The following is a 26,800-nucleotide window of genomic DNA, read 5'->3' on the forward strand; positions in this document are numbered from 1 at the left end:
GGCCAGCGAGGAGCCACACTGGGACGCCCCGCGGGGCACCGGCGTCGCGCAGGTAAGGGCGGGATGGAGGGCGCTCGTCTGTGGGCGGGGTCCTCTGCTCTGCGCCCTCCCTACTCCGGTTCGGGGCTCTTGCCCCCTCGGACCGCCGGGTCGATGTCGCCGCACGACTCCTCAGTACCCTGCGGGACTCACACCTGGAGGTCCGAGTTGGTCGGAAGACCACCCCTTCTCCGCTCCCGCGGACTTCACAGAGTCGTCCTCCCTGTCCCAGGGTCAGCGGCTGAGGCTTAGGGGTGGCGCAGGGCAGCACCCCGGGGTCGCGCGCCGCACGAGCGCAGTGCCGGAGGCCTGGCCCGGGCCGTGGTGCGAGGGCTGCAGAGCCTCACCCAGGCTGACAGCCTGCCAGGAGGAGGTGACGCCGGGCTGGGCAGGGCGGAAGGGCTGGAACCGAGAAAGCTAGTAGGTGGTGTTGCCCGAAGTGAGAGCAGCGTGGGCAAATATCTGACGCGGCTGGAGCAGGATCGCGGGCTTGGGAAACTCCTGCGTGTGTCTAGGCGGGAAGAGGAAGGAAAGCGGTGACGTACCCTACCGGAGAGATTGGGAGGTGGAATGCCTGAGTCTAGGACAAGATGCTGGGAGCCACGGAGGTGCTGAGGGGAGGGGCCTAGGTGGGGACTGTTCAGGGGCAGCTGTGACAGCTCAGCCCTCTCTGCACTGTCTAACACTGGGTGTGCTGGTTGATCAAGGGGCCTCTAGGAGAAAAGCCTCCACAGCAAACAGAGCTTCTCTGCCTGTCCAGACCAGGAAATACCAGAGTGGGTGCCATGACAGGGTGCGGCTGAGGTGCCAGGCCTGGGAGAGGGCAGGGGGAGGCCTCAGTGACCGTTCTGGGAGGGACCCAGGTGTGGACAGAGGCCAGGAATGCAGGGGAGAGAGCAGGTCTGGCTGCTGGTTAGATCGCCACAGGGACAGGTAGCTGACTCACCTGGGCAAGCCAAGACTGGCCAGTTCTGTCCTCACCCCCACCCCATGGTGAGCATCAAGGAGCTTGGGGATGAGGTAGGAGTCTGGGCCCTGCCAGGAACTGCTGTGTGCCCTCAGGTGAGACGCTCAGCCTCTCTTGAGCCACCTAGCTGATGCGAGCCTGGTGAGGCTGCATCCGAGCCCTGCGCATGCTCTACAGATAGTGTCTCTGGGCTCTCCTGTCCTTCCCGGGCCCTCAGTTTCCCCATGTGTACATCATGTGCAGCTTGCCATTAAGGAGCCTTTGAGGACTGGTGGGAGGGAGGGTGAGAATGAGAGGCCATGCACTTGACAAGAGGGGGCTGGGTTGCTGGGTTGAGAGGAGAAACTGGGAGCTTGGGAAGGGCATACTCCTGCTGGGTCTCCCTCATATTAAGATTTAGCACCTGCCCCACAACACGTACACTCCTGCAAACTCCTTGTCCCTGCCCTCGCAGTCTCCCCATTGCCTCCAGGATGAAGCCCGAAGTGCCCCAGCCCTGGGAGCAGAGCCCCTTGGGGCCACTAGATCAGTTTGCCTAGCCTCAACTGCAGCCTTCTTCCCCCCGCACCCCACCCCTTTCCCCCACCCCACCAGCTATGCTTAACTTCTGGCCTTTCCTCAGGGGAGTGTGACTCAGTTTCCCATAGTTAGAGATCTCTTTGGGCCACAGACCTGGAAGAGCCCCAAAATAGTGGCTGCTAACCTGCATCTGTATGACTCACCTTGAGGGGCCCCAGGGCCACTTCGAGGGTAGGGAAAGCTGAGGATCAGGTCCCCACACCCAGACCAGCCCCCCTTTGACCAGTCTCTTCTTTTGAGGGGGATTAAAATAATCTGCAAAGCTCTGCTCTAGCTGAACCTCCTTTCATAGAAGAGGTGGCTGTGGCCCAGAGAGGAATAATAGACAGTGGATAAGCCAGGACATGGCCAGGGCTGAATGGCTGTGTGGAGGTCAGAAGCCTTTCCTCGGGCAGCAACTGAGGTGTGGCCATAGGTCCAGGGCAGGGGAAGCGGCCGTTCATGCCCCTGGGGACAGAACAGGCAGGGGCCAGCCCCATGGGGGAGAAGCAGAGAAGCCTGAGGTGGACTCTCCAGGGACAGGGAGCACCCTGCCTGGGGTGTCGTGTTGGGTGGGGTGGGAGTGCCTGCACCCACATGACAGTGGGGGATGCTAGTGCTCAAGGCCTCCCACCTGGCCAGTTATTTCCTGCAGTTTCTTTTCTCCTTCCCCCATCTGAATCCTAACCTCTCCCATCCTGACTGTCCCCGCCTCCTCCACTCCCACCTCTGGCCAGCCCTGGGTGTCTTTGCCTCTCAGCCCAGACCTCTGGCTGACTGTCAGCTGAGGATGAAAAGGTCACCCCCGAGGGACCTTTCCATTCCTGAAGTTTTTGGAGACATAGGGGAGGGTCAGCTGGGTCTGGGCCATACTTCCCTCTCCCCTGCTCCTTGCGCTGGACTCTCCTGGTCTGTCTGGGTGACCTGGAGCCCCCTGCCTCCCTGGGGGCTGGGACTGCCTCAGGGGCCTGCAGAGAGAGAAGATGGGTGCAGCAGCTGGGCTTATAGCAGCTTTCCCTTCCTGCCTCTCCCTCCCTCGGCCTCGCCCTTGCCCTAGCAGTGGCAGGAAAGGAGGGGCAGGAATGCCTGGACCCTGGCCCTTGGCCAGCATTCTGAGACACCTGCCTCACCCTGCCCAGCCCCAGAGACAATTCCCAGGATGTCATAGGTTCTGCCAGGAGCCTAGGATGACTTTTGGGGTCAGGATACCTTAGGGGGACAGGGAGGTAAGACTCCTTTCCCTTTGCCCTTTTTGGGTCTGCCTGTGTTGCCTGCTTATCTTTAGTTGCCTGTCATGGGCTGCCCCGATGATGTCCCTTGCCCCATACCAGCCTCAGAGTCTGAGTGCCAGAGCCAGGGAGAGGCAGTCTGAGGGTTTTGGGCTAAAAGACCCTCTGGCTCAACCCTGAGAAGTCTGGACAGGTCCTCTGGGGAGATGATCTCCTTTGCCAAGTGAAGACACCAAGGTCTGGTGTGGTGGGCGGCAGCCTGGCTGTGGGGGCGGTTTTGAGCTCAGGCCCCTGGCAGCCCCTCCCTCCAGTTAGGAGACTGCATTCCCAGGTGATCCCTGTCTGCGCACAGGTTCCCCCACTCCAGGGCAGCTCAAGCTCACTGGCCCAGCCCCACTGGCCCCCACCTCTTGAATGGGACCCTTCAGCAGACTCAGCCAGGTTGGCAGGTTGCATGGAGGGTCTAGGTCTCCCTACACTGGCCTCTCCCTCTCACTGTTCTGCACCATCTCCTCTGCGTCTGTCAATAAGTCCATCTCTCACAGCCCACCTTTGGATCCTGCCACTCCTTTGCTCTGAAGTCCTCCATGGCTCCCTATGGCCAAGCTCTGGGGCCAGTTAATTAAGGTGCTGCATGGTGGGCCTAGAGCAGAGGCAGGGCCCTCACACCCAGGAGCCTTTGCTTTCATGGTTCTGCACCTTTATGCTGTGGCCTTCTCTCTGCCCTCCTCTGCCTGTCCTTCATGCCCAGCAGAAAGCTTTCCGGTACCCCCTGCTTCCCCAGCCCTCTCCTTGCTTATATAGCCCCACTGGGTGACAGGAAGCCCTGAGCCACAGTCTTGAGGACAGGACTGGGTCCCTCTGACAATATATCCCTGACTCCAGAGACTGTGATGTCTCTGAGCAGAGACTCGATAGGGAAAGCGTTAGGTGAGAGCACCCCTAGATGTTACTCTGGGCACTGGGGAGCCATGGGAGGTGTTTGAGTAGCACAGTAAGCAGGCCAGAACTGGGTTTTGTGAGCATCTGCTTCCCTTGGCAGTTCTTAGCCCTCTCTCCCAATCCTCTAGGTTCCCCTCTGCAGAGGCCAGGCCAAGGGCAGGACAGGGCATCCGCAGATAGTTCAGGGGCTCCCCTTTGAGACATCCTAGGCTCATTGCTCAGTTCTGACGTGGGACAGTCATGGCCTTGCTTCTGGGCACCTATCCTGGAAAGGATGGCACTGACCCTGCCCCTCTAAGGGCCAGTGCTGTCTACCTCTCACCTGTGCCCCATCTAGGAGGCCCCATGTCCGACACCCTGGCCATGTGCTACCCTGAGGAGGGAGCCCTTCTGCGGCTGGAGGAGGTCTTCTCAGCCACCCTTGCCCGCATCAACAGCCTCGTTCTCCAGCCCCTGCTCTCGGCTGGTGAGTCCAGGTTCTCCAGCGGGGAGGATGGGGGATGCAGGAACAGTCCCAGGGACAGGAGTCCTACCCTGCTTGGGCAGGTTGGCTGCCTCCTGGAAAGCCACAGCCTTCTCAACTTCCAGTGGAGGTGGTGACTTTTGGCATTGGTATCTTCTGATGGGACCAGGTCCCAGCCACCATTGTTGGCTGCTCTCCTCTCAAAGGGACCCTGAGGGCCAGGCCATGAACTCACATCCTAACCCAGACCTGACAACACGTGGAGACCAAATTCCACCTTTTCTGGATCACAGTCCTGGAGATGACCCTCTGCCTGAGTTCTTATCTTGTTCCCACCCAGGGCATTTGGTGGTGCCAGGAAAAGCCTGACTGGAAGGCTTCTAGCTTGGAAACAAAGCTGGAAGGGGCAGGCTCCTTCTTCGCAGGGCCTCTCTTTATACCCTTGTGAAATGGCAGAGGACTGAATGCCCCTATGGACTCCACATTCTGGGTCCTAGGGGTCCAGGGGCAAAGAAACCCAGACACATGGGAAGGGCGGGGATCAATATGCTGAGTCCCTATTTAGTGAGGAGGTGGACACTTGCTCCTTTTTGCCCCTCAAGGGTGCTGCCCACTGCACCAGCCGCCTCTTCCCCTCTAAGTTCAAGGGGACATATCTGCTTCCAGCCCTGTCTGAGGATCCCAGGGATGCAGGACCCTGGCTGCAGCTCCAGGGCTGTGGGTGCTGCTGGCCTCTGTGTGACCACCCCCGGCCCCGTGTGCTCCCCGGGGGATGGAGAGACCTTGTTCCCTCCTCATGGTGTGGCTGTGCTCCCGCCCCAGGCCCGGAGCCCCCGGACGCCCGCGGCAGAGAGTGTCTGCAGCTCTTGCAGCAGCTGCACCGGAGCTCCCAGCAGCTCTGGGAGGTGACGGAGGAGAGCCTGCACTCGCTGCAGGAGAGGCTACGCCACCCTGACTCCGTCGGGCTGGAGACCCTGCTATTGCTGCGTGGCGCTGACCATGTCCTGCAGGTCCACATGGAGTAAGGCATCCAAGGAGGGCCTGGGGCTTGGCCTTGGCATCGGGGCTCCACCTGGCGTTAGGGCTCACCTGGGGTTGGCGCTGAAACTGGGTCAGGGCTTAGACCAAGGTCAGGGTTCAGCCTGGGGTTGGCGCTTAGCTCTGGGGGCTCATCTTGGGGTCAGGGCTTACCTGGGGTTGGGCTCACATGGGCTTAATGGCAAGTCTGGTGGAGGGCTTAGGCACCACAGGGCCTCATAAGCCCTGGGGTCCCCCAGTGAAGGGAGACTTTGTAGTTAGAACTGTCTATTTGGGTCAGGACTTGAGGTCACCAGTGCCTAGGGCCAGGCCCTCAGGGCCTCAGCTGCTCAGTGGGTAGGAAGAAGGGCAGGGGCTTGGGTTTGGAGCTGGGGTGGGGCTTACAGGGGTCCTCCATGCTGCCCGCAGGTACATCGAGTCCTACACGAGCTGCATGGTGGTGCAGGCCTTTCGGAAGGCAGCAAAGAGGAGGAGGTGAGCATGAGGGTGCTACGGTGGGCCCCTGAGCGGGTGGGGGTGTCTGGGGCTGGGGAGTCCGGTGGGTGTCACAGCCCTTGACTCATCCTGGATCTCTCCGGGCTCTGACAGTTCTACACTGCTCCACATCAGAAGAGGAAGAGAGGTGGCTTAGTGGGGCTGTGAGCAGAATTCAGACATCTCAGATGACTCTGGGGCAGGGAAGGAGGTGTAATTGCCGCTCAGGGGTGCTGGTTATAATCAATGATCCTCCCAGACCCTGAGATATCACTACTAAATCTCCAACAGGAGTGACTCGAACACTGTGCTTGTCTGATAGGAGAGAGGATTGGGAGCTGGACCTGGCCCTGGGTCCCGGGGCGTTAGCCAGGGCAGGGAGGCAATGGTGGTGGGTGCAGGAATGGAGGAGGGAGTGTGACGGTGATGTGTGACCCCCCCCCACCCCAGTGAGTACTGGCGGGGCCAGCGGAAGGTGCTGCGGCAGCTCCTGTTGGACGTGAGCTCGGAGGGCGCAACGGGCCCTGTGCTGGTCCAGGCCCTCCACCAGCCGCTTGCCCGCCATGTGCAGCAGTACGTGCTCCTCCTGCTGAGCCTTGGGGACACCATTGAGGAGGTGGGTACAGGGAGCCACAGGGGGCCAAGTGCCTCTTACATGCCTGCAACATATGGGGAGCCCGGGCTCTGGGAACCCACCCCGTACTCAGGAGGCCTGCAGGGTCAAGGGGATGTGGCCCTGTTATGGGGAGTTAAAGGGACTCATCTCTGCTCTGGAGGGCCTTGGGGGGCTAACAGTCTTCCCTGGGTGCAGGGTAGGACACAACCCTACCCTGGGTTATCTGAGGGGACCTGGCCCTGCTCTGGGGAGTCTGAGGGGGCCACAGCCCTACTCTGGATTACCTAAGGGGACATGGCTCTGCCCTGGGGGGGTCTGAGGCACATGGCCTTGCCCTGGTGGAGCCAGCAGAAAGCCAGAGAGCAGATGCGGAATCTTGTACTGGGTGTGAAGACTCATGGCCCAGGGCCAAGCCCGGGGAGCTATCTAATGGTCCTGACTCCCCTAGAAGCATCCCCCTACACCAAGAACTGTCAGGGAGAGAGGGGTGAACTTTGGCCTAGTCTCATGTCCCCTGACTAGGACAGAGCTGGGGCAGCCATCATAGATTGGGGAAGGTTCCAACATGCTGTCCCTTACCCCTGGGTTCATTGGCTGCCCATCCTCCTGCAGCATCACCCTGCCCGGGAGCTGGTGGTGCATGCAGCCACCCTCTTTGGGAACTTACAGTCCTTCATGAGGCAGGCGCTGGACCAGGCAGTGGCCACACAGGCTCTCTGGGCCACCCTGAGCAGCCGGCTGAGGGTGAGTGTGGGGCCTAAGGGTGGTCAGGGAACAAGGTTCCACATCACACATGGGCCTGCTGCGTGGCTCAAGCTTCTTGCTTTACTCCCCGTGCCTCAGCTTCCCTATCTGGAAGAGGAGGGGGTGGCTGACCCAGGTGGCCTGTGAGGTCCCTCTGTCCAGCCTTCCTTGTCCATTTCCTGAGCACCTTCTGGGTCAGGTCCTGTGCTGACCCTGGGGAAGCAATGGCCAGCCAGACTCCCACCTCAGACCACATCCGTCACTGCCAAACAATCACATCTGTCACTGCCCACCGTGACCTGTGCTCTTTCTGCAGGGACAAGAGTCTCTTGTGCCCCAAGAGGGCATAACAGGCTCAGGGTAGAGAATTAGGAGGACAGGTAGAGGGGCAAGAATTGCCAGAATCCTGGGTGAGAGTTGGTGGGGGCTTGGCTGGGGCCATGGTATGTGGGTGGGGGTGAGGCAGGGTGGACAATGTGAAGCTTTAAGAGAGAGAATATGTGCTGCCCTGCTGGGAGTGACCAGGAATGACCCCCCCATACCTGGGCCCTGTAGCTTGAGCCCTGTGCCTACCACTGGCCTGGGGTGTGCTCAGGTCCACTGGAGGAGGCCTCCAGGAGGTATCTGTAGTGCAGAGGGGCGGGCAGGGCCCTGCTGTACCTGGGCCAGCTTCCTCAGCCTCCAGTGCCCAAGGTGGGCCAGGTGGTAGAGCAGCTGGCAGCTTCCAGGACAGGAGGTCTTGAGCCTTGCCCTCCCGCTTGCCCACCAGGATGTGCTCTGCAGCCCTGCTCACCGGCTCCTGCAGGACAGCCAGGATGTGGCGGTGATGGTCTCCCCGCTGCGGGCAGAACGTGTGCTGCTCTTTGATGACGCCCTTGTCCTGCTGCAGGTTGGATGGGGCTGCCCTGAGGCCTTGGGGCCACAGTGGGCTCCTGGGGTCAGGCTGAAGGAGTGGGAAAAGGACAACCAGCTGGGAGTGAGAACTTGGGCTTGGAGAGCTGGTGGGGGACAGAAAGGCCAGGTGCCGGGGTGGGGCAATCAGTCGGGAGCCATGACCAGTGTGATGCCATCACCCATGTGCCATTCCTGAGGGAGCGTGGGCTGCATCTTGGCTTCAATCCTTCCCAGCTGGCGTCCTTGAATACATGTCTTCATCTTGGTTCTTCGTCCGAAAAATGGGGATAATTGTTAGTGAGTTTGTCCTACAGCAGGGGCCAGACAGCTATCAGTTCCCTTCTTGCTCAGACACGGGGTCATAGGTGGCCTGCAGTGGCAGAGGAGGGGTGGGTGAACCATTTAGGGCATGTGCAAAGCTTGTAGGGAGAAGTACCACGGGGAAGCAGTGCCTGGGCCCTCGGCATTACAAAGGTCAGGAGGGAGCCAGGCCTGGGGTTTGGGAATCATTACTTGGCCAGTAACCTTGACTGTGCTTAGCCCCCGCTGAATTCATTGCCCTTGTGGTATCCGTAGCACTGTCTTCTCTGCCCCGTTGGAATGCCAGCCCGGAACTCCCTTCTGCTGTAGACAAGGAGACCAGGGCCTGGGAGGGATGTTACTGCCCGGCCCAGGCTCTTGTCTCGGGACACCTGGTTTGGGGGTTGGTCTGATTTAGCCTGAGTTCCCCTCCACTCCCTGTGCTCCAGGTACCCTGAAGATTAAGTCCCTTGAACATATCAAGCCCTCTCCCACCTCCGGGCCTGTGTGCGTGCTGTACTCTCTGCCTGCCCCACTCTTGTCCTTGGGCTGCATCTGGCAAACTCCTCCTCACCTTTTAGGCCTGGGCCTGACACTGCCTCCTCCAAGAAGCCTTCTGTGCCTGTGGAGCATTGACTGGCCTACCTAGGCCTGGCTAGGGGGGCTACACAAAATCTTCCCAGAGAAGGGGGTATGAGTCTGGCTGTTATGGCGGGGTTGGCACTCTAGGTGGAAGGAACAGCGTGAGCCAAGGTTGAGAGGAAGGAGAGTTGGGGGCAGGATCAAGGACGTGCAAGGGTGCAGTGGCCATGCAGGCATGGAGTGGCCGTGCAGGGGTGCCGTGGCCATGTAGAGGTACAGTGGCCATATAGGGGTGCAGTGGCCTTGCACGGCTGCAGTGGCCATGCAGGTGTGCAGTGGCCACACAGGGGTTCAGTGACTGTGCAGGGGTGCAGTGGCCATGCAGGTGTGCAATGGCCATGCAGGTGCGCAGTGACTGTGCAGGGGTGCAGTGGCCATACAGGTGTGCAGTGGCCATGCAGGGGTGCAGTGGCTATAGAGGTGTGCCGTGGCCATCCAGGTGTGCAGTGGCCATGCAGGCATGCAGTGGCTGTGCAGGTGTGCAGTGGCCGTGCAGGGGTGCAGTCGCCATGTAGAGGTGCAGTGGCTGTGCCGGGGATGTCCTGTGTGGGTCTTGAATGTGGGGCTCTGCCGTGTGGACTCCAACCTCCAGGCACAGGAGCCTTAGAGAGGTTTCCAGCAGGGATGATGAACCGAAGAATGGTGCTATTGATCCCGGTTCCTGGCATCGGATGGGAGAGGAAATGGAGGAGATGCCCCAGAGATGAGCAATAAGCTGGGGGGAGGGGGAGGGACTCAGTGCTGGGATGCTGACCTTAGCAACCTGGGGAACTACCAGGGGGTATTGGTGGGGTTGATGCTTGGGGGCAAGCCTGGGCCAGAGGCATAGGTGAGCATCGGACTTGGGCTCCCGATGATGCCTGTGCTCTGTCCTCTTCTAGGGCCACCACGCCCACACCTTTGACCTGAAGCTGGTGTGGGTGGATCCTGGGCAGGACGGGTGAGCACCCCCTCCATTGACCCCCAGGCCTTCCCTCCCTCCATCTCTGTGAACAGTGCCCACAGCCCAGGGCTCAGGTTTGGGCCCTCCCACCCCTCCTGGACAGAGCTGGGGCTACCCATCACCTCCTTCTATCCAGGTGCACGTTTCAAGTTCTTACACCTGAAGAAGAGTTCTCCTTTTGTGCCAAGGACCCCCAGGGCCAGGTGAGTGTGGGTGAGTGGTGAATTGGAGGAGCAGGTCAAATGGAATGATGGAAGGGGGCAGGTAGTGTGGGAGGAGGGCAGGAGTGTGTGACCCTGGATGGGTCCATGGGAGTGCAGGGTGAGGGGCTGCCAGGCCTCTGGGCTCATGGTTAGCATGACTCAGGGGTCATCCTGTGGCCAGTGGTTGGCTTGGGGTCAGGGGTTAGGTCAGCTTGAGGTCAAGGGTCAGCCTGGGGTCAGGCATCAGAATCCTGTACAGAACAGGGTATTTTTTTGCCATGAAGCCAGGATTGGGCCTGTGTTGATCCCTGTCCTGTGGTCTCATCCGGCCCCTCTGGGCAGGCCCTGAAACTGCAGCTGGGGATCTCAGGCCTGGACGGAGGGCCCTGGGCAGCAGTGTGGGGCGGTTAGAGGTTCCCCCAAGTGACAGAGCTGGGTGGGGGAGGGCTTCTGGAGCCGGCGGCAGCCTATGCCTGACGCGGGAATGCTTCCTGCAGGAGAGGCATCCAGCACCAGTGACCTGCCCTGTGTTTCCCCTGCCCCCACCAGGTGGTCTGGCAGTGGAAGGTGACCCAGGCCGTGCGCCAAGCCCTGCGCGGGAAGAAGGACTTCCCAGTGTTGGGGGCGGGCCCGGAGCCGCCCGAGCCCCCCGCCTGCCGCTGCTTAGCGTACACCTTCCATGTGGAGGGCCGGCTCTGCCAGGCCACCTACGAGGGCGAGTGGTGCCAGGGCAGGCCCCATGGCAAGTGAGTGACTGGGGCTCCAGGCTGGGCCAGGCAGGGTTCCTCCTGGGCCTTGGTGTCCTCATCCGCCAAATGGGGATGATGGTCCCTGCCCACCTTTCTTGGATTGTGCTGACCACTTCAGCTGCGCGTCCTGGGCAAGGTGCCGCCCCTTGACTGTCCTACCTGGAGAAACAGGGTTGTTAACAGTGGTCACCTCATGGGGGCGTCCTGAGGATTAAATACAGACCTGGGCTCGGAGGAGCAGACAGGACCCGCACACACCCAATTGCCTCAGGGCACACAGCAAAGGCTGTTAATTCCTGTGGTCAGTGAGTCTGTTTGGTTTGTCCCCAGAGCCTCTCTTAAGTCTACTTAGACAGGGCCTGACCAGTGTATGCCAAATATTAGCCTTTTCTAAAGAAATAATTTATCTTATTTTTGTTGTTGTTGAAAATATATAAAGCAGAATATAAACCAATTCAACAATTTCTACGTGTAGAATTCAGTGATATTGATTCCGTTTTTCTAGGTGTGCAGCCATTCTCACCCTCCTTTTCTGAATTGTTCCTTCCCAGTTACATAAACTCACTGCCTCTAAGCTTCTTACCTAATCTTTCGAGTTACTGTTGTCAGTCTGATCCCATATAGACAGTTCTTTAAAACAGCGCAGTGCTCAGGGTAGGCATTCTTTACTGACTGAGCTAAACCGTTGTTTGGTTTAAGGAAGACTTCAGAGGGTATTTTTGGTGTACTTATAGAGCCGCTATGAGTTGGAATCGACTGGATGGCACTGGGTTTGGTTTTTTGGTTTGTTATCTCAGGGCAGTAGTTTCAGAAGCTCATCCAGCCTCAGTGGCTCCATTCTGGCTTCCATGAGAATCTAAAATTCTGTTCTGCATTTCCTCCCTTTTGATCAGGATTCTTCTATATGGAATCTTTGATCAAAACCTTCAGTATTGGTAGCCGGGCACTACCCAATTCTGCCAAATAGTCTTGATGATGGTGATGCTAGGGCACATAGGGCAAACAACGGGTGATAGGCCTGCAGGTGTCATTCCATTCTAGGAATCATGGAGAATAATTCTGTAACTATGGAGCGTTGTCTGGTGGTGGTGGAAATGATTTGCCCATGTTCTGTCTCCATCGATCCTCACAAGGACCCCCTGGGTGAGAGTTGTCACCCCACTTTGTAGATGTGGAAACTAAGTCCCAGACACTGGCATGACTTGCCCACAGCCTCAGGGCAGGTTAGAGGGTGAGCCGGCCTCAATGGCAGGTCTGCATGACCCTCACAAAGCAGGCAGGCCTTTAGAGGACATGCGACCCCACTCTATACTACAGCTTGGGAAATTGAGTCAACTCGCCAAGGTTATACTCTTAAGCACACTTGTTAGTTTTTAATATCTTACCTATTTCCAGAAAGAACTTGAGAAGGCTTATGGACAAAAAGACAGAAAAAACAATGCTGTGTCAGAGGAAAGGAGATGGGTAGAAACCATCAGCATTTGGCTTGAACTCCCAGTTTAGTTCTGAGCTTCCTGGTGTTCAAGAGAAAAAGGGAATCTGGGTATCTCCAGGGCTCTCCCTATAGGGCATGGTGGGTGTGCCTCATGAGGCTGCTGGGGCCCTTGTGCCAGGAATAAAGAAGGGCTAAGGGGGCTTTCTGTGGGGGGCTTAAGGCTCAGACAAGAGTACTTGGTGGGGGCAAGGGAGTCCAGTCCAGGGAGCACTCGGGGCTTAGGGAAGTCTGTGGCTAAGGCTGGCTGGGGTCCTCTTGCTGAGGGATGGGTCTGTCAGGCACCTCGTCTGTGTTCCAGGGGCACTCTGAAGTGGCCGGATGGGCAGAATCATGTGGGGGATTTCTGCCAGGGCCTGGAGCATGGGTAAGAAGGCTGGCTGGGGTTGCTGCTGGAGTGTGTGTGGTGGGCAAGGGAGTGGTTTTTTCCTCTGCTGTGGTTACCAGCCTGGTTTCATCCTAAACTCCCAGTGCAGGCAGGAACTTACAGACCATCTGGTTCAGCCCCGCTCATTGTACAGAAGGGGAAACTAAGGCCCTGAGTAGGGGGTGGGTCTCAGCTCAAGGTCATGGAGGGAGGTGGTGCAGGACCAGAAGGTGCTCCCAGGGTCATGGGGGATAGGATGGAGGGAGGGGTGTCCTGAGAAGGGCCCTCGGGAAGAAGAGAGGGGCTGAGCCCCTTTGAGATTCTCCCCACAGTCTGACAAGGCTCCTTGGAGGCAGGGACACTCGGGTAGCATGGAGGAGGTGTGGCAGGGTGTCTCGGGTCAGGGCTACCCAGGGAGGTGGCCCAGGAGTGACTTCCAACCCTGCCCTCCCACACCTGGTCAGCTTTGGCATCCGCCTGGTACCCCAGGCCACTGAGGACAAGTTCGACTGTTACAAGTGCCACTGGCGGGAAGGCAGCATGTGTGGCTACGGCATCTGTGAGTAAGTGACCCCTTGGCCTGATCAGGGGGGCTCCTGGGGTGGGCATATTCTCTGGGCTGAGTTCTCTGAGGCAGGCTCGGCAGTTTTGACTCTCTCCAGGTACAGCACCAATGAGGTGTACAAGGGCTACTTCCAGGCAGGCCTGCGGCATGGATTTGGTGTCCTTGAGGGTGCCCCGCACACCCCGCTGCCCTACAAGTACACGGGCCACTGGGAGCGGGGTCAGAGGAGTGGCTATGGCATCGGGGAGGATGGAGACAGGTGAGCACCACCCTCAGGACGGAGGAGACATGGCCCTACAGCCAAGGAGTAGAAGGGATAGGCCCTGCCCTGGGGTCTGAGGGGACATGCCCTGCCCTGAGGTATGAGGGGACATGCCCAACAATGGGGTATGATGGGACACGCCCTACTCTGGGGTCTGAGGGGACATGCCCTGCCCTGGGATCTGAGGGGATATAGCCCTGTCCTGGGGTCTGAGAGAACACGCCCTGCTCTGGGGTCTGAGGGGATACAGCCCTGCCCTGGGGTCTGGGGGACATGCCCTGCCCTGGGGTCTGAGGGGATATAGCCCTGCCCTGGGGTCTGAGGGAACACTCCCTGCTCTGGGGTCTGAGGGGACAGGATCCTATCCTGGAGGCCTGAAGGGCAGACAGGACCCTCACAGACCAAATTGTCTCAGATATGTACCACAGGCTTCCTGAAGTACAACCCCAGAGTCTCTCTTCCGCCCCTCACTTCCTGTCCACTCAGTCGTTTGTTGCTGCAGCACAGGCTGAGGGAACCCAGGCCTCGCTGATTGCAGGACTGCCCCTCTACTTTGGCCCCCTCCTCATGATTCTGAGCCCTGATCAGTCCCATCTTAGGACTTAACCCTTCCAGGCTCTCCCAGCCAGGGGGCAAAGCCCAGGTCCTTGACTACCTTGGAGGCCTGGACTACCCCTCTGACCTCAGTCCTGCAGTGACTCCATGCACCCTCCAGCCTTTCTAGACCATGGAATGTCCCTACATATCTGTCTTACATTCCTATCTCCATGGCTTTGCCCATGGATGTATCGCACCCCCACTCTAACTGTTCTTCCTGCCACCTCCCCCAGGAAGCCTCCCAGGATGCCTTCCTCTATCTTCTCTTCCCCTTGGGGGTACTGACTGCACCTGTCCCGTGTCTGTGTTGAGTGGGTTCAAATGTGTCACTGTGTGCTCAGCTGGCATGGGGGGGGTGGAGGGCAGATCCAACTCTGGCCACACCCCTCCTCCCCCAGGGGCGAGCGCTATATCGGCATGTGGCAGGCTGACCAGCGCCATGGCCTGGGGGTTGTGGTCACCCAGGCAGGTGTCTGCTACCAGGGCTTCTTCCAGGCGGACAAGATGGTGGTGAGTGGGGTGACCTGTGTATGTCCTGAGCTGCCCCTCTCCCTGCACTCAAGACTGGGCTGCAATTTTGGAGCTCCTCTCCTCTGGGGCTCTGAAACTGAGCTGAGGCCAGTCAGGGGTGGATGGGGCAGGCAGCTGGTTCCTGGGTGCTGGGGCAAGCTGAAACCTGGGCAGGAATCTAGCTTTGCCACCCACCTGCCCTGGCTGTCTTAGTTATCTCATACTGCTATAACAGAAATACCACAAGTGGGTGGCTTCAATGAATGGAAGTTTATTTTCTCACAATCTACAAGTCCATATTCAGGGTGTCAGCTCCGGGGGAGCGGGGGAGGGGGGCGGCGGGGAGGTGCTTTCTCTCTCTGTCGGCTCTGGAGAAAGGTTCATGTCATCAATCTTCCCCTGGTAAGGAGCTTCTCAGCATAGAGACCTCAGGCCCAAAGGATACACTATTCTCCTGGCTCTTGTTTCTTGGTTGTATGAAGTCTCCAACTCTGCTTCTCTTTCCTTTTATCTCTTGTAAGATAAAAGGTGATGCAGGCCACACCCCAGGGAAACTCCTTTTTCATTGGATCAGGGATGTGATCTGAGTAAGGGTGTTACATCCCACCCTAATCCTCTTTAACATAAACTAATTTTGCCTCATAGACCACAGGCAGAGATTAGGATTTACAACACATACGAAAACTACATCACTCACAAAATGGAGGACAACTACACAATACTGGGAATCATGGCCTAACCAAGTTAACACGTATTTTTGGAGAACACAGTTCAATCTATAACACTAGCCTTGGCCAAGTCCCTGTCCCTCCCAGCCTGTTTCCCCATTGGTAACTCAGGTTAATAGCACTTATCATAAAGCCACAATGAAGTAGTAAGAATAACATGTGTAGTGATACATTGCCCTGGGCCCAGCGGGTACTGGTGGTCTCCTGGTTGTGCTTTCCCCATTGGTCCCCTAGTTTGGAATACCCCCAAGTCAGTGCCTGGGCAGGTATCCCTGGAGTCACTGCCTTCTGGTATGTTCCTGCCTGAGCTGACCCATTTATAGGCCTCTAACTTGATGCCTAGCCTGGGGCTAAGCCTCCCAGTGTGATCTTATGTAATCCTTCCAGTAGTCTGGCAGGTCGAAGTCAATGTTCCTAATGTAGGAATGACAAATGTGAGGCTCAGAGAGGTCAGAGAACCTGCCCAATGCTACATAGCTTCTGAGCAGCAGGGCCCAAAGACTCAACCTCCCGTGTCCTGAGCCTCGGTGCTCCAGCACCCACCTTCTGTCTCACCCACACCTGCCAGGTGCTTGGTGCATAGTAGGGTTCTGGTCTGATGGCAGTTATTGTTACTATGGCTTGTTTGTTTGTATTATGCTCCACTTTGTTCTAGAAAGGATCGAAGGAGGCCTACAAGGAAAGTGGAAGAAAAGGCAAGAATAGGCACATGATATAGACTCAGAAATGAGTCAAACACAAATTGCGTCCTGTTTTGCTCTGAGCCTCCTGGCAGCCAATGCAACGAGGGAGCCTGGTCAGCTCCACTGTCCCCAGAGTCAGTGGCAGCGAGGCAGGGGTGGCTCAGGAGAAACCCACCATTTCCTGAGCCATTCGTTGGTAGTAAGGGTCTCCCAAGGGCTTCCTGAGAAAGAGCACTGGGGATGAGGAGCCAGAGCCAAGGGTATAGTTTAGGGGCACCCAGGGATGAACTTCATGGGTCTGGTGCTCAGTGGGCCAACGCCTGATATCCCACCTAGGCACAGTCCTGGGAGGTGCAATGGGGCTTAGGACCTGCCTGCATGTGGGTCAATGCCTATCTCCCCTTTTCCTGCTGTCCCCTCCCCACCCCCAGTCTCCTGGTCCTTCCTAACCCTCTATTCCTCTTCCTTCTCTAGGGCCCAGGGGTCCTCCTCTCTGAAGATGACTCCCTTTATGAAGGCACTTTTACCAGGGACCTAAGCCTCGTGGGGAAGGTAAGGGCCACCCTGCTCCACACCCTGCCAAGCCCTCTTCTGGTTTCTGTCACCTCCCCTGTTGGACCCAGGCTGAGGGTGTGGGCAGGGGATGGAGAAGGCAGGGAAGGTCCTCTCCTACCTCCACCACATCCAGGGGAGATGGGGTGGGGTGGTAAAATGATGGCTTCGGCTGTAGAGTTGCCATGTGACCCTGGAGCAAACCAAGAGCAGATGGGCCCAGTGGGTGCTGGTGTTCTCCTGGCTATGTTCCGCACACTGGTCCCTTAGCCTGGAAGACCCCTCAATGGGTGCCTGGGCAGGTGTCCCTGGAGTCACCGCCTTCCAGTATGTTTCTGCCTGAGCCGACCCAGCAGAAGTCACCTGTGCCCCTTTTGGGGAACTGTTTTGGTTTCATAATGACTGGAGGACACGACTGGCATCTGATGGGTGGAGACCAGGGCTGTTATATATGCGACAGCCCTTGCAGCAAGGAATTGACCCTCCCCCAGAGCCAAGGATGCCTCCTTCCTCCCCAGGCCTCTGCCTATCTCTGGACTTAACCCATGGCACCACCCAGCCCCACATGGTAGTCCTCCCACTTTGACCCGTGTGCCCCCTCCTCTTCATCTCCTCCCTTTCTCTCCCCCTCTTCCACTGCAGAGATGAGGCCCTGGGCAGTGGGCATAACTGTTGGTGGTGAGGGCTCTGGTGGGGATGGAGGACTGACTGTGAGCCCCTCGGGTTGGGACAAATAGGGTAGATGGTGGGAAGCCCATCCATCAGTCCTTAGCCTCTATGACCCAGGATGGACAGGGACCATGAGGCCTGTTGTGGCTGGATGGAAGGACAGCTGGACAGGCACATGGGTGGACAGATAAACATCCCTGCTTCCCTGTCCCGGCTTCCAGGGCAAGGTCACTTTCCCCAATGGCTTCACCCTGGAGGGCTCCTTCAGCAGTGGGGCAGGGAGTGGACTGCAGACACAGGGTGTGCTGGACACAGCTGCCCTCCCGCCGGACCCGAGCAGCACCCGTAAGCGGTGAGAACCTGGCCCATCTGGCCCCTGCATCCTGGAGCCTGTCTGGGCATGTGTCTGTGTGTGTCTGTGTTTCCACCCCGAAGGACTCAGTTCTCATGAGAGACCTCACCAGGCTCTGCTCTGAGACTCCTCTCAGCACGTTAGTGGGTTCAGAGAGCCCAGGGCACGCTGCCGAACTATCAGAGACTGGCTCTTGGAGCTTGAGAAAAATACTATTTGTTGGACTTTGCTTAAAAACATCCAACCAAACCTATTGCTGTTGAGTTGATTCCAACTGATAGCAACACTGTAGGACAGAGTAGAACTTCCCCACAGGGTTTCCAAGGCTGTAAATCTTTATGGAAGCAGTCTACCCCTATCTTTCTCATGTGGAGCGACTGGAAGGTTCAAACTGCCCACCTTTCAATTAGCAACCAAGCGCTTAACTACTGAGCCAAGACTTTGCTTAGACTCTGGTTTTTCTAGGAAGGGTACAAGACACTTTACAAAATAAACAAATAAGAATAAAACAAAATAAAAGTGCTAGTTAAGCTTAAAAGAAAGAGATGCAGATAGGCCCAGTAGCAGTTATGTTTGAGCATTAGCTTGGTTCTGAGTTCCCTGGCAGCCAGGGTGAAGAAGGAAACTTGTTAAGTGGCATTACCATCATTGTCATGGGGGATTTGAGAGGGGGCAAACTTCTTTTTCCATTGGACAGAGTTCTTCCCTGGAGAGCTGTAGTTCTAGTGGCGGCTTGCTATGTGCATTAAGGAAGACTTGGCTTCCGTGTGGGTTTTAGGTTCTCATGGGGCATGGTCCCAGGCACTGATTCCACCAAACCAAACCCTTTGCTGTCAAGTCGATTCTGACTCATAGCGACCCTATAGGACAGAGCAGAACTGCCCCATAGGGTTTCCAAGGAGTGGCTGGTGGATTTTAACTGCCAACCTTTTGGTTAGCTGCCGAGCTTGTAACCACTAAGCAGCCAGGGCCCCACCAGTCGCGGCATTCCAGTGTTCTTGATCCATTGAGCTTTTCTGCCCAGAAGACAGGAGCTGGGAGTGGATGGCAAACCCTGGGGGCACGACTCAGCCCCGAGTAGGTGGTGCAAGTACAGGACAATCTGTGAGTGTGACAAAGAAGGTCACACTCCATTGGGCAGTGAGAGGTCCCCCCTCCCCCCACCACCACACACAGCCAGATCCCTGGGATTGGTGACCAGGTGGATCAAGCTCTGGAAGAAGCCTGGTGTGGTGGGCGGGCGGAGAAGGGTCCTCAGGCTGAGGAAGCCCTGGCTTTGGGCACTGGCCTTATTCGGGCCCAAACTCCACTGTCTGGATTTAGGGCTTCAGCTCCTGCTCTCCAGGTCTGCCTGCCTTTGTGTCTCCATCTTTGTGTGTCCCTGTCTTTCTTCTCCATCTCTGTGCAGAGTCTCTCAGTCCCTCTCTGCTTTCCTTTCTCCTCCTGGAGCCTTTGAGGTCAATCCTATCTGCATCCCTCAATCCATTGCCCTTCCCTGTCCCTGACTCTGGGCCAGGCCAGTACTGCTACCCCTCTAAGGGCTTGAACAGGATCCTGGCCACCTCAGCTCCATCTCTGTCACAGGCAGCTGGGCCTGGGCGCCTTCCCTGTGGGGAGCCGCTGGCAGGGTGTGTACGGCCCTTTCCGGGATTTTGTGCGTGCCGGCTGCCCCGGGGACCTGCAGGAGGCCCTGCTGGGCTTCCACACACAGAGCTCCAGGATGCTGCGAAAGTCCCAGGAGTACCTGTGTTGCGAGAGGTGAGGCCTGGGTGCACCTGTGCCTCCATGGAGCTTCCAAATGGTCACTGTCAGGGCCACTGGGGGTCAGAGTGGGCCAGGAGAAGAATTTCTGGAGAGGGAGGGCCTGGGCCCAGACGTAGGTGAGGGACGTGTGTGTGGTACCCAGGGCCCACCCCGAGGACAGCAGGGACAGTATCGAAGATATCCTGGAGGAGCTACTGAGGCACCGGAAGCCCGAGGCCCTGCAGCAATACCTCAGGAAGGTGAGGGCCCTGGGTGAGGGCGAAACTGGGAGCCCGAGGCGCTATAGCAACCTCAGGAAGGTGAGGGCCCTGGGTGGGGGTGACACTGGAAGCCCGAGGCCCTGCAGCAACACCTCAGGAAGATGAGAGCCCTGGGTGGGGACAGCACTGGGAGCCTGAGGGCTGCAGCAACACCTCAGGAAGGTGAGCGCCCTGGGCGGGGGCAGGGTGAGCAGCCATGGGTGAGCCCGTTCTCACTGCCACCTGGACGGATGCTGACTGGAGGAGACAGGCCTCTGGGCTGCTTCTTCTCAGAGGGCCTCCGTGTTCTCATCTATGAAATGGGGGCAGTCTTGGGAGTCTTGTCTGGGCATGCTGTGCTCCAGCCCCTGGAGCTGAGCATCACTTCACCCTGGCCAGGCTCTGAGCAACTCACTGCACCCCCTGGGAAAGCTGCTCCGCACACTGCTGCTGACCTTCCAGGCCACGTACGCAGGCATTGGGGCCAACAAGCACTTGCAGGGGTTGGCCCAGGAGGAGGTGAAACAGCATGCCCAGGAACTCTGGGCTGCTTACAGGTGAGCCTGGTGACTATGGGACAGCTGCCACCCTGTGATCTGGAGGGGCAGAGGTCTCCCCTTTCTAAGTGTCAGCTCTGCCTGGATAGACAAAGAACCAGTGGGTTGGTCAGTGTGGGGCTGGTGAGCAAAAGGATTAAAGGTGGGGAGATGATACCTAGGGCCTGACTATAGCCTTCACCTAGAGTACTAGGGGACTCTGTCCCCATTCCAGGCTGAGCCCAGACTGGGACTCAGACCCCATCTCCAGCCCTGGGCTGAGCTGTGACCCCATCAACCATATTACAGATAGGACTCCTGGGTGCCACAGTTCCTTCTGTTGCTGGGATTCCAGGATTTCCATGCTGATGCTCTGTAGTTCCAACCTTCTCACTGCTGTGGTTTGAGAGTGGACTCTGCATACCCTGTGTTTCATGGTTCTGAGCAGCCGAGTCCACCTGGCCTACCCTTTGGTGACTGACAGGGCAGACCCCCCAGTCTGTGGGATGTGGAAGCCATGCCACCCCTCTCTCCTTGGCTTGCAGGGGTCTACTGCAGATTGCCTTACAGCGAAAGGGTCAGGCCCTGGAGGAGGAGGAAGAGGCAGAAACCAGGTGACTGACCCAGGCCCTCATGGGGTTCTCTCCGCTGGTGTAGCCCAGATGGGCTCCAGGGACGCCTTGTAGCGGGGAAAGGGGTGCTTCTGGGGGAAGCGTTGGGGAAGCTCTTGCTCTTGGCTGAACATTGTTCATGGACCGTTGGTGAATCAGAATGACCCATGACCCTTGCCCCATGAGCAACTGGGGGGGGGGCACTGCCATAGAGTTCAGAGCTCATCTTTGCTCTAAATGTGTCGTCCCAGCTTCATCTCTCATGTGAATGGAGAGTGAGCTGCTCCCCCAGGCATCTTCCTCCTCCTTGCACACAGATGGGGAAACTGAGGCCTGGTGGGGATGTGCCTGAGGTAAAACAGAGAGATCAGGAGTTAGGTGGGCCATTAAATCTGCCCCCACCTCTCCCAGTCCCTGGAGACCAGATACTAAAATGTGCCTTCAGGTTCCAGGCCCAGAGATGCTCCTGGTCAGAGAGGCCTTTCTGTCACTGCTTTGCAGGTGCATGGAAGATGGGGTTAGACATGAGGGAGAACTTCCCTCTGGAGCCCTAGGAAACACAGCAAACTAGGGGGCAGAGCTAGCTTGGAATGGCTACTAAGAGCTTTGCTGCAAGTCACCTGTCTAATCGGGGGCGCTGGTTTTTTTTTTTTTTTCCAGTCAAATGGGTATCAAAATCTTGCCCCACCTGCCATATTGGTTCTGAAAGTCAAGTAAGAGAATGAGGTGGCCAACTGATAGCAATTGAATGAGTCAATGAATGAATAAGAGAATGCATGAATGAGAACGGGCGTTGGAAAGGGCTTTCTAGGGAGACAGGGACACTGTTTGTTGTGGGGGTAGAGGTTCCGTGGGCTATTTGAGGGGTGGCCCCATGTAATGATCCCCACCCCCAACACCCCACTGCTGACCCCAACACCCTGTCCTGGTCTCTCTCACTCAGGGACCTGCAGGTGCATGGACTGGTCCTGCCTCTCATGCTGTCCAGCTTCTACCCGGAGCTCTTCACTCTCTACCTGCTTCTTCATGAGCGGGAGGACAGTCTCTACAGCCAGGGAATCACCAACCTGAGCTTCTTCCCGGACACCAAGCTGCTCGAATTCCTGGATGTGCAGAAGTAAGCCTCCCCGCCCCCTTTGCATGTTAGTCAAACTCAGCGCAACTTAAACTCAACTCAAACTGCCCTCAGCAAAAAAGAGGGGTAGGGTGAATTGGTTCACATATCCAGAAAGCTCTAGGGGTCATGCACCTAAGTGTGGCTGAATCCAGGTGCTCAAACACATGACAAAGGGAAGCACCTTCTTTCTCTGGCTCCCCCTTGTGGTGACTCGCACTTGCCACTTGAGGTTTATACCCTCCCCCTCCCCAGGCTAGCTACCCCAGCTGCCCCCATAGGAAGCTGGCACCTTCCTGACAGCTTAGCAGAGCCCCTGGATGGGACTTGAGTCTGCCCTTAAACACTGACTATAGCTCATATTGGCCAGCCCTGCCTCAATATCCACCACGAGGGCTGGGCCAGTTGCCTGCTCTGGGCTTTTGGACTGAGAGTGGGGGAAGGGAGGCCTCTCTCCGAAACTGAGGGCTATTCCCAGAAAAGGTCAGGCAGGTGTTCACCGCACCCCAGGGCCTCCTTTTACCCAGCGTCTTTCTGATCTGTTGACACCATGAGTGATGCCAGTCTCAGGCCCCCTCCCCCCGACGGGTCTCCCTTGTCACCCAGTGATAGCGCTCCCCACCTACCCTCTCGAACCCTGTTTCCTCTTCCATCTTGGTGAATGCTTCTGCATTTGCCCATCTGACGCCGGACACCTGGCTGCCAGCGGCCTCCCAAGCTTCTCCCCGCCACACTCTGCTGCTCGGTGCTGCCTCCTTCACACTGGCCTCCTGCTCCACTGTCCCCATGCCCCTGCCACGCTGCAGCCGCCGCAGTGCTTCTAAGTTGCGGTGACGGCTGCGTCCCCGTGTGCACATCGCTCAGCTGGCTCCCTATCACCTCTGGAACAGAGTCCAGCCCTGCCCTCCCTCACTCTCTGCCCTCATCACCAGCGACTGTGCTCTTGCAGCCGACTGGCCTGGAGTGCTGCCCTCCCTCTCACATCTCAGAGCCCGATGGAGGACTGCCTCCTCCAGGGAGCCCTCTACCGTCTTCATGCCTTGGGCCCTGGCATCATGGCCTGTGCTCAGAGGTGCCATTGTGGACCCATCTCCTTCCCCTTTCCTGCAAGGTGCTGCTGAGGGGCATGGCGACACAGGGCATTTTCTGTCTGACATCAGACCCTGTGCCTTCGTTGTATCAAAGCCTCCTGTCTCACTCTTAATTTCAGGCACCTGTGGCCCCTCAAGGACCTCACACTGACGACCAATCAGGTGAGAGGGTGGGCCTATCACCTGCTCCAGGGAGGGAGAGGCCTGAGCCCTGAGCTGGGCTTCCAGCTGCCTAGAGGCCTCTGGGAATTGAGAGAGGGGCCAGGTCTTCCAAGGAGCCCCTGCCTCATGACTGCTGGCCAGAGGCTGGGGAGGAGCTGGGTGGAGGCAGAGGTGCAGAAGGAGGCTCCAGGTTTCCGTAGTTGTAACTACTACACAGCTGATGGACCACAATGACCAGGCTCAGACACAGGCTCCACCCTTTGCAGGCCTTTCCTGGCTGTGCAGTGGTGGACAGCTACCTGATAGCCAGGCCTAAGTTTTCTCATCTGTAAAAGAGAGGCGATATTGGTACCACCTCATTGGGTTGTGGTGAGGGTGAAGTGGGCCCAAACACGAGGCAGTGGTTCTCAAAGCATGTAGCATTAGCCTCATCTGGTACCTTATCAGAAAAGCAGATTCTTGGGCACAGCCCAGACCTACTGTGCCAGAAACTCAGGGGCTGGGCCCAGGAATCAGTCCCAACAAGCATTCTAGGGAATTCTCCTGTGCTCAGGTTTGAGAGCCACTGATGTAGGCACTTAGAACTGGGCAGTGCCCGGTGACCATTGGCTGATAGGATTATTATCTTCTTTGTCCATTTTGGAAACCCTGGTGGTGTAGTGGTTAAGAGCTGTGTCTGCCAGCCAAAAGGCTGGCAGTTCGAATCCACCAGGCACTCCCTGGAAACTCAATGGGGCAGTTCTACTCTGTCCTATAGGCTCACTATGAGTCAGAATCGACTCAACAGCAACTGGTTTGGTTATCCATTTTGATCCTCTCAACCTTCAGGAGACCATTTACTACATTTTACACTTGAGTAAACTGGGGCCTACACTGGAGCTGTCACCTGCCTTTGGCTATCAGGACCAAGGCTGTGCTGAAGCTCAAGCAGGGCCTGAGCTAAGTGAAGGGGAAGGGGTGGGTAGCAAGGGGCTCAGGGCCAGCCTGAGACCCAGGAAGGAGGGGTGACAGAGTTGGGGGTCCATGGCCCCATCCAGCCTAGCTCCCCTCACCACACAGAGATACTCCCTGGTCAGAGACAAGTGCTTCCTGTCAGCCACTGAGTGCCTGCAGAAGATCATGTAAGTCCATGCCCAGGGAGGCAGGGGCAGGAGGCAGCGGTGTTGGGGACCCCCCTACGGGACTGAACCCGAGAGCCTTGACCAGGGCCTTGGCCCTCTGCAGCACCACGGTGGACCCGAGGGAGAAGCTGGAGGCGCTGGAGAGGACATACGGGGAAATTGAGGCCACTGTGTCACGGGTGCTGGGCCGGGAGCACAAGCTGCCCATGGACGACCTACTGCCGCTGCTCATCTATGTGGTGTCGCGGGCCCGGTGAGCCCTGACAGGCGGGAGCCTGGGTGGGAGGTGGGGCTGTAGTCAGTGCCCTTCCCTGTTCTCCACCCCTACTCAGCATGTGCTCGGGAGACTTTGATGGATGTTTGGAGCCAGCCTTTGATCGGTGTTTGGAGACAGTTGGGGAAGCTGAGGCCGAGAGAGGGAGGCACCCCAGGTCCTGTGGGGGCTACACCCAGGGTCCAGCCACACATCCCCAGTTGCTTGCCCTGTCCCTGATGGGCCCTCTTCTCCCCCTCTCCCTCGCGCTTTTGGAGGGGGGATGTTCCCCAGGATCCAGCATCTGGGAGCTGAGATCCACCTGATCCGGGACATGATGGACCCCATGAACACGGGGGGTCTGTATGACTTCCTGCTTACAGCCCTGGAGGTGAGGGACAGAGATGGTAGGCTGAGGCGGAGATGCTCTCGGTCGGGGGGAGGAGCTCGCCATCAGACTCCTGCCTGTCTGCATGGGAAGGGCCCTCATAGACCCTAGTCCTGCTCTGTGGAAAAGAGGGGTAGGCCCCAGGGAGGGACATGGGCTGTTGGGACCCCAGTTTCCTCAGGCTGCATCCTGAGGCTGCACAGGAGAGGCAAGGCCCCACTTCCCTTGCAGACTGTGACTGAGGGATGAGTAGGAGACATGGCTGGTCCAGGCCGGAAGTGGGGGCGGGATATGTGACCCAGGTATTGGGCCCAGAGCCCACATGTAGTCGGGAATGGTCAGAACCATTGACCCAGCCTCTCTCCCACCAGTCCTGCTATGAGCACATCCAGAAGGAAGACATGAGGCTGCACCACTTGCCCAGCCGCTGGGACTCCAGGGATCCCTGGTAGCTCGGCCTCTCCCAGACAGACTGCAGGGCTGAGAAGGGCACACTGGACTCCCTGTGAGAGCAAGCATGGCTGTGCCGGCCCTACACTGCCCAAGGGGCAGAGGGAAGGACAGGCCCTTGGAGGCGGCTCTTGGAGGGGATGCCCTGAGTGCGGGTGAGGGGTGATGGGCGTGGCCAGGTGATTTGCTCATCTCCCTTACCCTGTTGCTCTCTAGGCCACTAGTCCCTTGACCTGCAGCAGCTCACAGGTTGGGAGTGAGGAGCCCTTGGCTTTTCCTAGCCCAAGGTTTGCTCCCAAGTAACTGAGCCTCTCAGGGCTTCAGCTATCATCTGCTCAATGGTGGACTGGAGGTTTATAGTTTTAGACTCTGTATCCATCTTGCTGAATTCTGGAGTTCTTCCAGAAGTCTGGCCTCAGCCTTTTGTGCTGTAACTGAAATTTTCATGTCACCGTTGGTCTTGTTCCCTGTTTCTCCATCCCTGGTCAGAAGGTTCCAGGCTGCTCACCACCACCCTATTGATCCTGTCTATCTCCCATGAATGATCTCCCGGGCACCTCTCTCCCTCCCACCCTGCCGCATGGCCATGCTGCCCTCCCAGGGCTGCACGGCAGGAAGAGCTCTCTCCACCCTGACCTGTGGGGTGACCTGTAGTTGAGGGGCTGGGTTGTGGGGGTCCCTGAACTGCTGTTCACTTATCTATCATGTAAATGGTGGTGCTGGAGCAGGTAGGAGGGGAATAAAACCACATTGCTTGACTTGTTGTCTGCAAGCCCTGTGACCTTTGCGTGCCTGCGTGTGGGAGGGGCAGCCAGTGCCTACAAGCTTACCCAGGACCAATTTGTATCTCTGGCTCAGGACCCTGCGTGGTGAGGACAAAGGCCAATGGGAGCTTAGATGCCTTGGGAGGGGAGGATTTTATTGAAATAGTGGTTCTAGCATGGGGTTGACAAGCTCAGGAGCTGGGTCCTGGGGCAGCTTCATCTCTATGGGACCTCAGTTTCTCCTGTCCACTCCAAGGGGCCTGGGCTAGGTGAACTGTAGGGGCTCCTTCTGGCCCAATAGGAGATGTGACAATAGGCAGCGTGCCAGTGTTCTGAAGTGATTCAGGGGACGGAGTGTGGAGAGAGGGTGGGCTTGCAGGGGCATGGTGGTGCTGCAGAAGGGGTCCTCAAGGACAAGCTGGGCCTGTCTGCTAGGCCTACTCCTGCCATGTGAGGCCAAGGCTGACTCCTGACTGGTGGAGCCTCAGGTGGCACTTACGAGCTACGGAGATGGTATGAGCCCGTGGGCGGATGGGAGAGATCCAGGAGCCTCCTGGTGCTGCTGCCTCCTGAGCATTGGGCAAGACTTGCTCTTTCTAGTTCCATCAAATGTGGAGTCCCCACGAAGATCCTCAGAAAGGGCTTGAACTAATAAAGAGCAAGTATATCCAGGACGCCACGGGTGTTCACGTTTACCCAAGTCTTTGGCAACTCATTGGAATGCTAATC

At 57.7% G+C, this 26,800-nt stretch overlaps 1 protein-coding gene across 3 annotated transcripts; it reads left to right on the top strand.

Moving 5' to 3' along the window:
• Positions 1 to 26,800, top strand: ALS2CL (ALS2 C-terminal like). Of its 3 annotated transcripts, XM_064274663.1 has the most exons (26): positions 1 to 52; positions 4,073 to 4,201; positions 5,021 to 5,219; positions 5,645 to 5,710; positions 6,161 to 6,326; positions 6,939 to 7,070; positions 7,840 to 7,959; positions 9,788 to 9,846; positions 9,986 to 10,052; positions 10,602 to 10,798; positions 12,595 to 12,660; positions 13,125 to 13,223; positions 13,323 to 13,484; positions 14,483 to 14,594; positions 16,480 to 16,557; positions 17,448 to 17,578; positions 19,163 to 19,336; positions 19,485 to 19,581; positions 19,981 to 20,138; positions 20,663 to 20,731; positions 21,672 to 21,845; positions 23,053 to 23,095; positions 24,155 to 24,216; positions 24,320 to 24,469; positions 24,764 to 24,860; positions 25,229 to 26,800. In XM_064274663.1, the coding sequence occupies exons 2-26, from the start codon at positions 4,081 to 4,083 to the stop codon at positions 25,307 to 25,309; spliced, it is 2,880 nt and encodes a 959-aa protein (XP_064130733.1). In that variant the 5' UTR covers positions 1 to 52; positions 4,073 to 4,080; the 3' UTR covers positions 25,310 to 26,800. The 3 variants fall into 3 exon arrangements, with proteins under 3 accessions (XP_064130733.1, XP_064130734.1, XP_003409953.4); XM_003409905.4 differs by lacking the exon at positions 1 to 52 and having other exon boundaries at positions 3,181 to 4,201; XM_064274664.1 differs by lacking the exons at positions 1 to 52; positions 24,320 to 24,469; positions 24,764 to 24,860; positions 25,229 to 26,800 and having other exon boundaries at positions 3,175 to 4,201; positions 23,924 to 24,204.

The sequence above is a fragment of the Loxodonta africana genome, chromosome 22 (assembly GCF_030014295.1).
Source record: "Loxodonta africana isolate mLoxAfr1 chromosome 22, mLoxAfr1.hap2, whole genome shotgun sequence".
NCBI lineage: Eukaryota > Metazoa > Chordata > Mammalia > Proboscidea > Elephantidae > Loxodonta > Loxodonta africana.

What these genes read in the sequence shown, in the direction of transcription:
- ALS2CL (XM_003409905.4), top strand. Translation starts at nt 3,976, where the DNA reads ATGGCCTTGCTTCTGGGCACCTATCCTGGAAAGGATGGCACTGACCCT. An exon ending in TGTGGCTACGGCATCTGTGA is followed by an intron (nt 13,224 to 13,322) that starts GTAAGTGACCCC and finishes GACTCTCTCCAG; the next exon opens with GTACAGCACCAATGAGGTGT. An exon ending in TGCAGCAATACCTCAGGAAG is followed by an intron (nt 19,582 to 19,980) that starts GTGAGGGCCCTG and finishes CACCCTGGCCAG; the next exon opens with GCTCTGAGCAACTCACTGCA.